The 12,473-nt window shown below is 49.2% G+C and overlaps 2 protein-coding genes across 4 annotated transcripts in view; one reads left to right on the top strand and one right to left on the bottom strand.

Annotated features, from left to right (window-relative positions):
* Positions 1 to 3,565: 3,565 nt before the first annotated feature.
* Positions 3,566 to 12,119, bottom strand: trmt1l (tRNA methyltransferase 1-like). Its single transcript, XM_055943690.1, has 16 exons — positions 12,028 to 12,119; positions 11,506 to 11,570; positions 10,653 to 10,790; positions 10,436 to 10,498; positions 10,219 to 10,332; positions 9,386 to 9,456; positions 8,925 to 9,081; positions 8,410 to 8,530; positions 7,987 to 8,319; positions 6,671 to 6,883; positions 5,484 to 5,674; positions 5,272 to 5,350; positions 4,993 to 5,156; positions 4,807 to 4,869; positions 4,526 to 4,652; positions 3,566 to 4,261 (listed from the first exon to the last, which is right to left on the bottom strand). Exons 1-16 carry the CDS (start codon positions 12,069 to 12,071, stop codon positions 4,069 to 4,071), a joined length of 2,136 nt encoding a protein of 711 aa, XP_055799665.1. The 5' UTR covers positions 12,072 to 12,119; the 3' UTR covers positions 3,566 to 4,068.
* Positions 12,120 to 12,254: 135 nt separating this feature from the next.
* Positions 12,255 to 12,473, top strand: part of swt1 (SWT1 RNA endoribonuclease homolog) — a 39,943-nt gene continuing 39,724 nt past the window's right edge. For all 3 annotated transcript variants that reach the window (XM_055943686.1, XM_055943687.1, XM_055943688.1), the window contains exon 1: positions 12,255 to 12,339. The gene's annotated coding sequence lies outside the window, so the exon portion shown is untranslated. The remainder of the gene's footprint in view (positions 12,340 to 12,473) is intronic.

The raw sequence follows: 12,473 nt of genomic DNA on the forward strand, positions 1-12,473 counted from the left end.
GACAGACACAGCAAACCTTTTTGCCACAGCTCGCATTGATGTGCCATCCTGGATGAACTGCACTACCTGAGCCACTTGTGTGGGTTGTAGACTCCGTCTCATGCTACCACTAGAGTGAGAGCACCGCCAGCATTCAAAAGTGACCAAAACATCAGCCAGGAAGCATAGGAACTGAGAAGTGGTCTGTGGTCACCACCTGCAGAATCACTCCTGTTTTGGGGGGTGTCTTGCTAATTGCCTATAATTTCCACCTTTTGTCTATTCCATTTGCACAACAGCATGTGAAATCTATTGTCAATCAGTGTTGCTTCCTAAGTGGACAGTTTGATTTCACAGAAATGTGATTCACTTGGAGTTACATTGTGTTGTTTAAGTGTTCCCTTTATTTTTTTGAGCAGTGTATATATATATACACACATGTGTTCACTTGGATGTAGATGCTGAGATTATGGTAAGGACATAGCTCCAAGGTTGACTCCTGCAGAAGTCCAAAAACATGTCAGAACCTGTCTCAGTCAAAAACAATGTAAATCAGTGTCACGTTCCTGACCTGTTTTCCTTTGTTTTGTATTCATTTTAGTTGGTCAGGGCGTGAGTTGGGTGGGTTTGTCTATGTTTGTATTTCTATGTGGGGTTTTGTGTTCGGCCTGGTATGATTCTCAATTAGAGACAGGTGTGATTTGTTTGTCTCTAATTGAGAGTCATACAAAGGCAGCCAGGGTTTCACTGGTGTTTTGTGGGTGTTTGTTCCTGTGTCCTCACAGGACAGTTGAAGGTTAGTCACGTTTGTTGTTTTGTAGTTTGTAGTGTCTTGTTTGCTGTTTTTTCATTAAAAGATGGCTTATTTCCCTCAATCCGCATCTTGGTCCTATCCATGCTCCTTCTCGTCTAAGGGGGAGAACAACATTGACTGCCTTTACAGAAACACCCACCACAACAGGACCAAGCGGATTGAGGAGAGAGAGAAAGAACTAAAGCAATGGAGAGAAGAGGAATGGAGTTGGGAGCAAATTTTCAATGGAGAAGGACCCTGGGCTAAGGTGGGAGAGAATCGCCGCTCTCGGGAGGAGAAGAAGGCAGCCACAGCCCAGGAGCGCAGGTATGAGGGTACGCGGCTAGCACGGAAGCCCGAGAGGCTCACCCAAAAATTTCTTGGGGGGGGGCTAAAGGGGAGTGTGGCGAAGCCGGGTTGGATACCTGAGCCAACTCCCCGGGCTTGCCGTGGAGTAAGAGGGCGTCGTACTGGTCAGACACCGTGTTATGCGGTAAAGCGCACGGTGTCCCCAGTACGCGTGCTTAGCCCAGTGCGGGCTATTCCACCTTGCCGCACTGGGAGGGCTAGGTTGGGCATCGAGCCGAGTGCCATGAAGCCGGCCCAACGTATCTGGTCTCCAGTACGTCTCCTCGGGCCGGTGTACATGGCACCAGCCTTACAGGTGGTGTCCCCGGTTCGCCTGCATAGCCCAGTGCGGGCTATTCCACCTCGCCGCACTGGCAGGGCTACGGGGTCCATTCAACCTGGTAAGGTTGGGGAGGCTCGGTGCTCAAGAGCACGTGTCCTCCTTCACGGTCCGGTATATCCGGCGCCACCTTCCCACCCCAGCTCAGTACCACCAGTGCCTACACCACGCACCAGGCTTCCAGTGCATCTCCAGAGCCCTGTTCCTCTTCCACGTACTCTCCCTATGGTGCGTGTCTCCAGCCCGGTGCCTCCAGTTCCGGCACCACGCACCAAGCCTCCTGTGCGTCTCCAGAGCCCTGGACGCACTGTTCCTTCTCCCCGCACTCGCCCTGAGGTGCGTGCCCTCAGCCCGGTACCTCCAGTTCCGGTACCACGCACCAGGCCTATAGTGCGTCTCAGCCGGCCAGAGTCTGCCGTCTGCCCAGCGGTGCCTGAACGGCCCGTCTGCCTAGCTCCGTCTGAGCCATCTGTCTGCCCAGCGCCGTCTGAGCCATCTGTCTGCCCAGCGCCGTCTGAGCCATCTGTCTGCCCAGCGCCGTCTGAGCCATCTGTCTGCCCAGCGCCGTCTGAGCCATCTGTCTGCCCAGCGCCGTCTGAGCCATCTGTCTGCCCAGCGCCGTCTGAGCCATCTGTCTGCCCAGCGCCGTCTGAGCCATCTGTCTGCCCAGCGCCGTCTGAGTCATCCGTCTGCCACGAGCCATTAGAGCCGCCCGTCTGTCCCGAGCCAGTAGAGCCGTCCGTCAGTCAGGAGCCGCTAGAGCCGTCCGTCAGTCAGGAGCTGCCAGAGACGCCCGCCAGTCAGGAGCTGCCAGAGACGCCCGCCAGTCAGGAGCTGCCAGAGACGCCCGCCAGTCAGGAGCTGCCAGAGACGCCCGCCAGTCAGGAGCTGCCAGAGACGCCCGCCAGTCAGGAGCTGCCAGAGACGTCCGCCAGTCAGGAGCTGCCAGAGACGTCCGACAGTCCGGAGCTGCCCTACAGTCCGGAGCTGCCCTACAGTCCGGAGCTGCCGTACAGTCCGGAGCTGCCCTACAGTCCGGAGCTGCCCTACAGTCCGGAGCTGCCACTCAGCCCGGACCTGCCGGAGTCCCTCAGCCAGGACCTGCCGGAGTCCCTCAGCCAGGACCTGCCGGAGTCCCTCAGCCAGGACCTGCCGGAGTCCCTCAGCCAGGACCTGCCGGAGTCCCTCAGCCAGGACCTGCCGGAGTCCCTCAGCCAGGACCTGCCGCCCCTTATCCCGGTGCTGGTCCTTATCCCGGTGCTGCCCCTTATCCCGGTGCTGCCCCTTGTCCCGGTGCTGCCCCTTGTCCCGGTGCTGCCCCTTGTCCCGGTGCTGCCCCTTGTCCCGGTGCTGCCCCTTGTCCCGGTGCTGCCCCTTGTCCCGGTGCTGCCCCTTGTCCCGGTGCTGCCCCTTGTCCCGGTGCTGCCCCTTGTCCCGGTGCTGCCCCTTGTCCCGGTGCTGCCCCTTCATTTAGGTGGGGTTAGTGGGAGGGTGGTCATTGGGAGGGGGATAAAGAAGCGGGGATTGATTATGGTGGGGTGGGGACCTCGTCCACCGCCAGAGCCGCCACCGTGGACAGACGCCCACCCAGACCCTCCCCTAGACTTTGTGCTGGTGCGCCCGGAGTTCGCACCTTAAGGGGGGGGTTCTGTCACGTTCCTGACCTGTTTTCCTTTGTTTTGTATTCATTTTAGTTGGTCAGGGCGTGAGTTGGGTGGGTTTGTCTATGTTTGTATTTCTATGTGGGGTTTTGTGTTCGGCCTGGTATGATTCTCAATTAGAGACAGGTGTGATTTGTTTGTCTCTAATTGAGAGTCATACAAAGGCAGCCAGGGTTTCACTGGTGTTTTGTGGGTGTTTGTTCCTGTGTCCTCACAGGACAGTTGAAGGTTAGTCACGTTTGTTGTTTTGTAGTTTGTAGTGTCTTGTTTGCTGTTTTTTCATTAAAAGATGGCTTATTTCCCTCAATCCGCATCTTGGTCCTATCCATGCTCCTTCTCGTCTAAGGGGGAGAACAACATTGACTGCCTTTACAATCAGGGCAATCACTGGGAGGAATGTGAATGTCCATAACTTAAAACATACATTTACACAGTGGAGCTTCAGACTTTGCAACAATATTTTATTACCTTTTACCAGAGTAAAAATGTACATTAAAAAACAATTGAAAGATGAAAACAGCCACCGTGAACTTTAAGATGAACTCAGAAAATAAAATTGTAAAGGAATTATTCACAAGTATAATAAATATGAGTCAGTGAGCAGAATAGAGGCTAATATCTGTCGTCATTTAACCAATATTTCAACTCTATTGGAAAAGCAGAATTCTACTAATCTAGAAGCATCGTGTCTTCTAAGAGAACATTTACAAAGTACCAGTGATGAATGAAACCAAGAGGAAAATACATATCAGTGCAGAGTGAGCCACTCTTTACAACCAGTGTCCCTCTGCACAGAGAGAAAATGCCACCCTATTACCTATAGTGTACTACTATGGGCCCTGGTCTAAAGTAGTGCACTATATAGGGAATAGGGTGGCATTTGAGACATATGTCACCTCTGAGAGGGAGAGAGGAGGTGATGAGGCCTTGATTCTCCCCAGGGTGGGTCACTCCATGGCCCGTACCGTCTCCTCTGGGTTTTGTGTTGCTGTGGTGTTGGTGTAGGTGGGCACGCTGTATTTGGTGAGCACCGACTTGAACTGGTCCAGCGTGGCGTCGGTCCGCACCCCTGTTGGGTCAAAGTGGGTGCGGCTCACTCTGAAGCCCGCCTCCGTCAAGTACTGCAGGAACCTATTCAACCTGGAGAGAGGGGGATGGATTGATGAGAGGAGATAGAACATACATTTACATTGAGATCTTTTATTTGTGTAATAAGACTGTAATAACATAATATCCACTAAACCTGATTTAGAACCACAGAGCTCTTAATGGTGGAAGGTGGAAACACTGTGGCAACCCTTACATGTTTGAATACTGCTACCGAAACCCCCCCCCGGAAACTGATGCGTTTTGACCTCAGGCAATCTTTGTCAAAGTTGTGACATAGTGTTAGGGGTCACTCACTTGGGCATGTTCATGCCTCTGATGCTGTGGCGGTGAATACCGTAGTAGAACGCTGGGTGCTCCAGAGACCCGTCTGATTTCAGCTTCTTCACCACGTTACCTGGCTCATCTCCTGTCTTTCTCTTCCCTGTGTTAAAGTAACATTACATCAACATATTGAATAACATTTCTACAACATGGCATCCAGTCTGAAAAGAGCTAATGTTGTAGACAGGAGAAGGAGCTAATGTTGTAGACAGGTGAAGGCCCCTCTCTTTATAACAGAATGTGTGTCTTGTTACCCGAGTGGTCAGCGGTGCCTGACTCCTCCACCTTCTGTACCTTGATGACTACACCACATTCCACTGGAGAGGAAACATACAACATGTCAATAGAATCCCTTCACCACCCGCCCCCTCCACATACCACGACCCTGGGCGACCCACAACATACCATGACCCTGGGCGACCCACGACCCTGGAGATTACCTTGGTTGGTGAGTGCAGTGGGCCCGTGAACAGAGGACTTGAGGGTTGTGCACTCTGACTCACAGATCAGAGTCTTGACCAGAGGCTGAATATCCTCCATACTGTGCTGCACCGCTGAAAACAACATCCTCCTCAGGAACCCGGAGTTAAACAGAGGACCAGACCTGGGAGGGAAAAACATACGCAGGTTACAGTTAAACACTTAAAGATGGAGGCTTACCAGAACTACTTCACTGGTTAAAATATCGTCTATCACCCAATATATGCAAAAAGTTCTACCATAGCGGTCCCAGCTCCACCGCTGTCTTGCCAGGCATGCTTCCATGACAGTTGCAGGGCAGTTGTCTGTACAGGTTTTCTGTAGGGGGAAAAGTGAAAATCAGAACTACAGAGTCACTTCAAATTCCCCTCCACATGTACCGTCCTCTCTTCCTATCAGAAACCCCTGAACCATTTCCAGACTTACCCTCTACTCTACTTAACCTTCTTACCCTCCACCATGCTCCCCTGTTTGAGGAACACCCTCTCCTCACACCACTGGCAGTGGATGAGCTGTCTGATCCTCTTGGCTGACTCGTCGGCCTGGGTGGGACCCCTGAGGACTCTGACGACCACCAGGACAAAGTGCTCCACAGCCACCGCCAGCAGCACTTCGATGCCCTTATTACAGCGTGCCGCCGCCCTGAAAGGAATACACGCATCAGACAGATGCATGAAATACTACACACTGAAACACACTGAAACAGACACACACACTGAAACACACACACACACTGAAGCATACATCCCACACACACACAAGTTACACTCTCACTGCCACCAGCATCTCAAAGCCACACCAAAGAAAAACACACACAAGTTAAACAAAGACATACACAATGAAAATGTTACACACAGTCACACTCGGTGGTAAATAAGCCGAGAGTATTTCACCTACCTGGCTACAGTGGCCAGCACCATGCATGCAGCTAGCTCCTTGTAGTATTTCACCTACCTGGCTACAGTGGCCAGCACTATGCATGCAGCCAGCTCCTTGTAGTATTTCACCTACCTGGCTACAGTGGCCAGCACCATGCATGCAGCCAGCTCCTTGTAGTATTTCACCTACCTGGCTACAGTGGCCAGCACTATGCATGCAGCCAGCTCCTTGTAGTATTTCACCTACCTGGCTACAGTGGCCAGCACCATGCATGCAGCCAGCTCCTTGGAGTATTTCACCTACCTGGCTACAGTGGCCAGCACTATGCATGCAGCTAGCTCCTTGGAGTATTTCACCTACCTGGCTACAGTGGCCAGCACTATGCATGCAGCCAGCTCCTTGTAGTATTTCACCTACCTGGCTACAGTGGCCAGCACCATGCATGCAGCCAGCTCCTTGGAGTATTTCACCTACCTGGCTACAGTGGCCAGCACTATGCGTGCAGCTAGCTCCTTGGAGTATTTCACCTACCTGGCTACAGTGGCCAGCACTATGCGTGCAGCTAGCTCCTTGGAGTATTTCACCTACCTGGCTACAGTGGCCAGCACCATGCGTGCAGCCAGCTCCTTGGAGTATTTCACCTACCTGGCTACAGTGGCCAGCACTATGCGTGCAGCCAGCTCCTTGGAGTATTTCACCTACCTGGCTACAGTGGCCAGCACTATGCGTGCAGCTAGCTCCTTGGAGTATTTCACCTACCTGGCTACAGTGGCCAGCACCATGCGTGCAGCTAGCTCCTTGTAGTACTCTGTGCGGACTATATTCGAGCCATAGTGGCGCATCGTGACGTTCAGAGACTTGGAGTAGAGGGATCCCGTGTCCGTGGACGTCACAGAGATGATGCCCAGGTTCCGGATGTTCCGGAAAGCAGAGTCCAGATAATTGACCGCCGTGCCGAACGGGTCAAGGTGTCTGAGGGGGTCACCATGGAAACAACGGTTGGTTTGTGTTCGGCTTGATGGATAATGTGAAGGGTCTATAGAACCACTGCTGGCCATCATATACTGTAAACAGGGTTATTGAATGATACAACATTGGGCTCTGAAGCCTTCTAGACTGACTGACTGTTTGACAAATGACAAGACAAACGATTGAGAAGAAAAGGAAAGGGGGTAACATTTCTCACTACAGAGATGCCCCTCCCCATCTCCTCCCACCACCCCCATCAATAAGACGTTCCCTCCCCATCTCCTCCCACCACCCTAATCAATAAGACGTTCCCTCCCCATCTCCTCCCACCACCCCCATCAATAAGACGTTCCCTCCCCATCTCCTCCCACCACCCCCATCAATAAGACGTTCCCTCCCCATCTCCTCCCACCACCCCATCAATAAGACGTTCCCTCCCCATCTCCTCCCACCATCCCATCAATAAGACGTTCCCTCCCCATCTCCTCCCACCACCCATCAATAAGACGTTCCCTCCCCATCTCCTCCCACCACCCCCATCAATAAGACGTTCCCTCCCCATCTCCTCCTCCCACCACCCCCATCAATAAGACGTTCCCTCCCCATCTCCTCCCACCACCCCCATCAATAAGACGTTCCCTCCCCATCTCCTCCCACCACCCCATCAATAAGACGTTCCCTCCCCATCTCCTCCCACCACCCCATCAATAAGACGTTCCCTCCCCATCTCCTCCCACCATCCCATCAATAAGACGTTCCCTCCCCATCTCCTCCCACCACCCATCAATAAGACGTTCCCTCCCCATCTCCTCCCACCACCCCCATCAATAAAACGTTCCCTCCCCATCTCCTCCCACCACCCCCATCAATAAGACGTTCCCTCCCCATCTCCTCCCACCACCCCCATCAATAAGACGTTCCCTCCCCATCTCCTCCCACCACCCCATCAATAAGACGTTCCCTCCCCATCTCCTCCCACCTCCCCCATCAATAAGACGTTCCCTCCCCATCTCCTCCCACCACCCCCATCAATAAGACGTTCCCTCCCCATCTCCTCCCACCACCCCCATCAATAAGACGTTCCCTCCCCATCTCCTCCTACTCACATGTAGTCAAAAGACCTCAGGTGCATGATAACGTTGGCATCCATCTTGGCGACCTCCACGGTAGCGATGGGCACCCCATCCACGTCCCCCGCCCCCCCGTCAGGGACCCGGGATGACCCCCGAGACCCCTCCACCCGGATGTGGTTGAGGTTGCAGTTCTCGCGGATCATCTTGACACACACCTCATTGATGTCGGTTATGGTCACCTTGACGGCGTTCCGCAGGTGCTTGGCCCACTGGAGTCCCATAATGCCTGTGGCCCCAAACGCATCCAGACTCTCCAACGGGTTCCTTTCCTCAGCCAGGACCGCCAGGGAACAGAATACTAGCTGCCTGTAACACACACACAACACTTTCAGTCAGTCACTGTTCTTTTTCAAAACCAAATCAAATGTAACATCGTTGAAGAGGTTATTGTTTGACCTGTTGGTCTTCATCTTGCGGTTGAAGTAGGTGTCAGTCTTCTGTGGGGTCGTATGGTTGGGCATGAGCTGAACATTGGTCCCCAGCTCTTTCATTATCTCATAGGCCTGTCCAGACGGAGCTGTCAACCAATGAGAAAAAGGTGAGAGAATACATTTTCAATCTGCATTTCCAACTGTGTATAGAAGGGTTGTGTTTTGTGTTTTGGTTAAGGTTGAGTATAATTATTTTTTTTTTTACATTTAACTAGGCATGTCAGTTAAGAACAAATTTTTATTTACAATGATGGCCTAGGAACAGTGGGTTAACTACCTTATTCAGGGGCAGAGCGACAGATTTTTACTCTTGTCAGCTCGGGGATTTGATCTACCAACCTTTTGGTTACTGGCCCAACACTCTAACCACTAGGCTACCTGCTGCCCCTAGTATATATCAATCAATCAAATGTATTAATTGTCAAAGTGCTATACAGATACTTTGGTTTCGTGTTTTGCTTAAAGTTGGTGAGAGTTCACCTGGCTCCTCAAAGGGCACATCAGAGCTGCCTGAGTAGCTGGCCTCAGTCTCTCCCTTGTTGACGTGGCGTTTCAGGTGACTGATCATGTCCGTCTTGCGGGCGATGGTGACTGAACACACTACACAGTGGTAATGTGCCACCAGCCTGCCTGGAACCTGGGCGAGAACACATACACACACGGTCATCATAGTACCATGCTTCATACAGTAACACACACACACACACACACACACACACACACACACACACACACACACACACACACACACACACACACACACACACACACACACACACACACACACACACACACACACACACACACACACACACACACTAGTACCATGCTTCATACAGTAACTTTCATGCAATTAGAGTTGATTTGGACAGAAAAAAATAAAGACAAGTGGCCCTCAGTAATTTCTGGTGTTTGTTATCAGGTGTGATGGACAGTCTCACCTGTTCTCCATTGGGGCTGGGGATGGGCCTCAGCTGTCTGCAGGGCAGGTGACAGATGCACATCTTCTGACCTGTGGGGTGAGGGGGGGGGGGTCAGAGGTTATTGTAGGTCATCATCAGGGAACATCGTACTACCAGTTGATGCCATATCCCTTGAAAACCTTCCCATAACTGTACTGCTGCCAGCCCTGCGGTATCATTTAACTCCAGTGTTACACTTCACTGACTGACAGTGAATAATATGACAATCTTTACCAGTGATTGCTTAGGAATAGGAAGCCAAAATCTATACAAGTTACACAACTTACTCAATGACTTTCCTAAAGCATTTCTGCTCACATCTGGCAGGTAGTCTAGCAGTTAAGAGTGTTGGGCCAGTAACCAAAAGGTCGCTGGTTCGAATCTCCGAGCCAACTAGGTGAAAAAGATGTGCCCTTGAGCAAGGCACCTTAACCCTAATTGCTCCTGTAAGTTGCTCTGGATAAGAGAGTCTCTTAAATAACTAAAGTATAAATATAAAATACATCCTACTTGGCAAACACTGGTTCACTTAAATGATGTGGAATAGACATTAAATTGACATATGTGCCCAGTGGGATAGCTATGCCTACCATTCATATGGAACTTGGTAAGTACTGATCCTCTCACTATCCAAAAACCTGTTAACACCTACATAGAGCTGAGTCAACCAAGCCGTGTGCTAACGGTAGAGACTCAGCAGGTGGGAAGACAACAACACCAGTTTGTGTGTGTGTGTGCATGCGTGCGTGCGTGTGTGTGCATACTGTAGTAGACAGCATAGCAATATAATCTTTGTATGGTGATGATGTTACCTTCAAACTCCACATAGACCTTCCAGTGGAGGTTCTGGAGGTGGCGTCGTAGCTTGTGGCTGTAACAGGCCTTAAACTTTTCCTCAGGGCATAGTGGACACGCCTTCCTCCCAGCTGTGGAAAACAGAGAGAGATAGAGCAATGAGATTGGAACTGGTAAATACAAAAGCATAGGAGGGAAGACTATTTCTATACTTTTTAAGAAAGATTATCTTGCCTCCGTTTAGGTCGGTCAGCACCTCCAGGCCCTCTAGTTTGGTCTGGATAGAGATGTGTCTATCTGTAACATTAGTGTTGAAAGGATCGTTAAACAAAAGCCTATACTCATGGTCATACTCATCATCTAGAATCAAAGGCAACTGAATGCATTCAAATAATGTATAGGTACTGGACTCATTTCTGGGTCTATATACAGTGAATGGTGTTTTTATTACCGCTGGTTGTGGTTGATGGTTTGGCATCATTGTCCCCTGCCAGTGTCTCAGTCTTCCCCACAGTACTACTGGCTGAAGATGCATCATCCTCAGCAGGCTGTCTCTCTTCTGGGACCAGTGTGTCTGAGACTCCACCACCTAATGGACAAGTTTAGACTGGACTCGATCAGAATATCATACCCCAAATGATTCATAAAGAGTAATTTCAAATATGTATAGTGGGAAATAATGAATTATGTGTTTTTCCCAAGATTTGTTGAGTCACAGAACTTAGTGATGCTCATAGCCTCCTAGGCAACATCAATGTTAAAAGGTTACCTGGTTTCTAAATGAGAAACATGCACTGGATTAAAAGAGTTCCTATGATTTTCCTTCGTATTTTTAAATTGTCTTTGGGGAAGGGGGGGGGGGGGGGGGGGACAATATAGATTGTCAGAATTAAATGTGCGGTGCGATGATGTACGTAGGTTGGGTTTCGAAATTGTGATCCGCTGCAACCCCTACGGTCCTATTGCGGAGCTCCGTGACCAGACCATTGCTACGTAAAATATAAAACGAGGACAAATGTAAATCGAAGTATTTAATCAATCCAATGTGAAGACAGTTCGATATATGTACGTTATTTGTAATAGCTACGTTTTTCACGGCAGCTTATTTCCTGTTATCAAGATTATTTACTACTAGGTCCCATGGTGGAGCTCCGTGGTGAGGCCCTCATTTACTTCAGCAGTTAAAAAGTCGAAATCAAGGCATATTTATCTCATAATACGGATGCTGGATGTATATTGTATTGTGTATAAATTAATATTGTCTTTGGTTTTCACTAAAATATAGACAGTCGTAGTTTTCGAACCTTTTATATCGACGTCCTCCTGGTGTAGTTGTTCGGCGTCTCCTTCCTTGAGCTCCGCCATTTTACTAAAGTAGAGAGAAATACGCAGGCTATGCTTTTTACTCCCCCTACGCAAATTGCGTAAACTTTCATTTTAATCACTTTTTATTATTTGAAGAAACAACGAGATAACAATTATAGAATAGTATAACAAAATGAAGATATCTAAGATGTCTGGGTTAAATATATACATTAAACTTACTACGCAATCACTTGATTATCCTTAAAGGGGCAATCAGCAGTTGCTACATACATTTTTGGATATACATTAATGATATGTACCTATAGATTTTTTTTAGGAATATAGCTTATATATGCCTAATGAGCATAGTTTAACGCTCTTACCCTATCACAACCCAAAATATTTACATTGTTTTACTCCAATGTTGGTAAACAAAGTAAATGTAAACAAACACTGTATAGCCTCAAAACATGGTTAAACTATAATATTAATATAACGGATGGTCAATTCTTGCAACCAACCTTGTTCTATGAATATGAGAACGATCGCATTTCTCGAGCCTCATCACTCAACTTTTAACCGAAACAGAGTGGTAGGTTCGATTTGCTATTGTTTCAACTGATTAGCCCTTTAAACAAATCATGAGAAATATGTTATGAAGAATCTACTATCCTTCATATTAACTTTTGTCCACGATATAAAAATTCACATTTCTGAACCGTCAAATATGTAAGTCTACAAACTACACATCCCATGATCCTCCAGAACCTCTGTTTCCGTTCAATCTGACGTGTACGGATGTTTTGTGACAGTGGTCTGCTCAGTAGCCCAAGGTAAGCGTGATTGTAGGGCTTTAGCAAACCTTCTTAGTATCTCATTTAAATGCATTTGTCAATGGAAGTTTCTCACATTTTGATAAAACCAGTGTTGTGCACACATTCAGTAAGTTCATTATGAGTGTCGTGGG

Source organism: Salvelinus fontinalis, chromosome 14 (assembly GCF_029448725.1).
Source record: "Salvelinus fontinalis isolate EN_2023a chromosome 14, ASM2944872v1, whole genome shotgun sequence".
Lineage (NCBI taxonomy): Eukaryota > Metazoa > Chordata > Actinopteri > Salmoniformes > Salmonidae > Salvelinus > Salvelinus fontinalis.

What these genes read in the sequence shown, in the direction of transcription:
- trmt1l (XM_055943690.1), bottom strand. Translation starts at nt 12,071, where the DNA reads ATGAGGCTCGAGAAATGCGATCGTTCTCATATTCATAGAACAAG. An exon ending in GGTCTATGTGGAGTTTGAAG is followed by an intron (nt 9,457 to 10,218) that starts GTAACATCATCA and finishes CTCACCCCACAG; the next exon opens with GTCAGAAGATGTGCATCTGT. An exon ending in AGGCACCGCTGACCACTCGG is followed by an intron (nt 4,653 to 4,806) that starts GTAACAAGACAC and finishes ACTTTAACACAG; the next exon opens with GGAAGAGAAAGACAGGAGAT.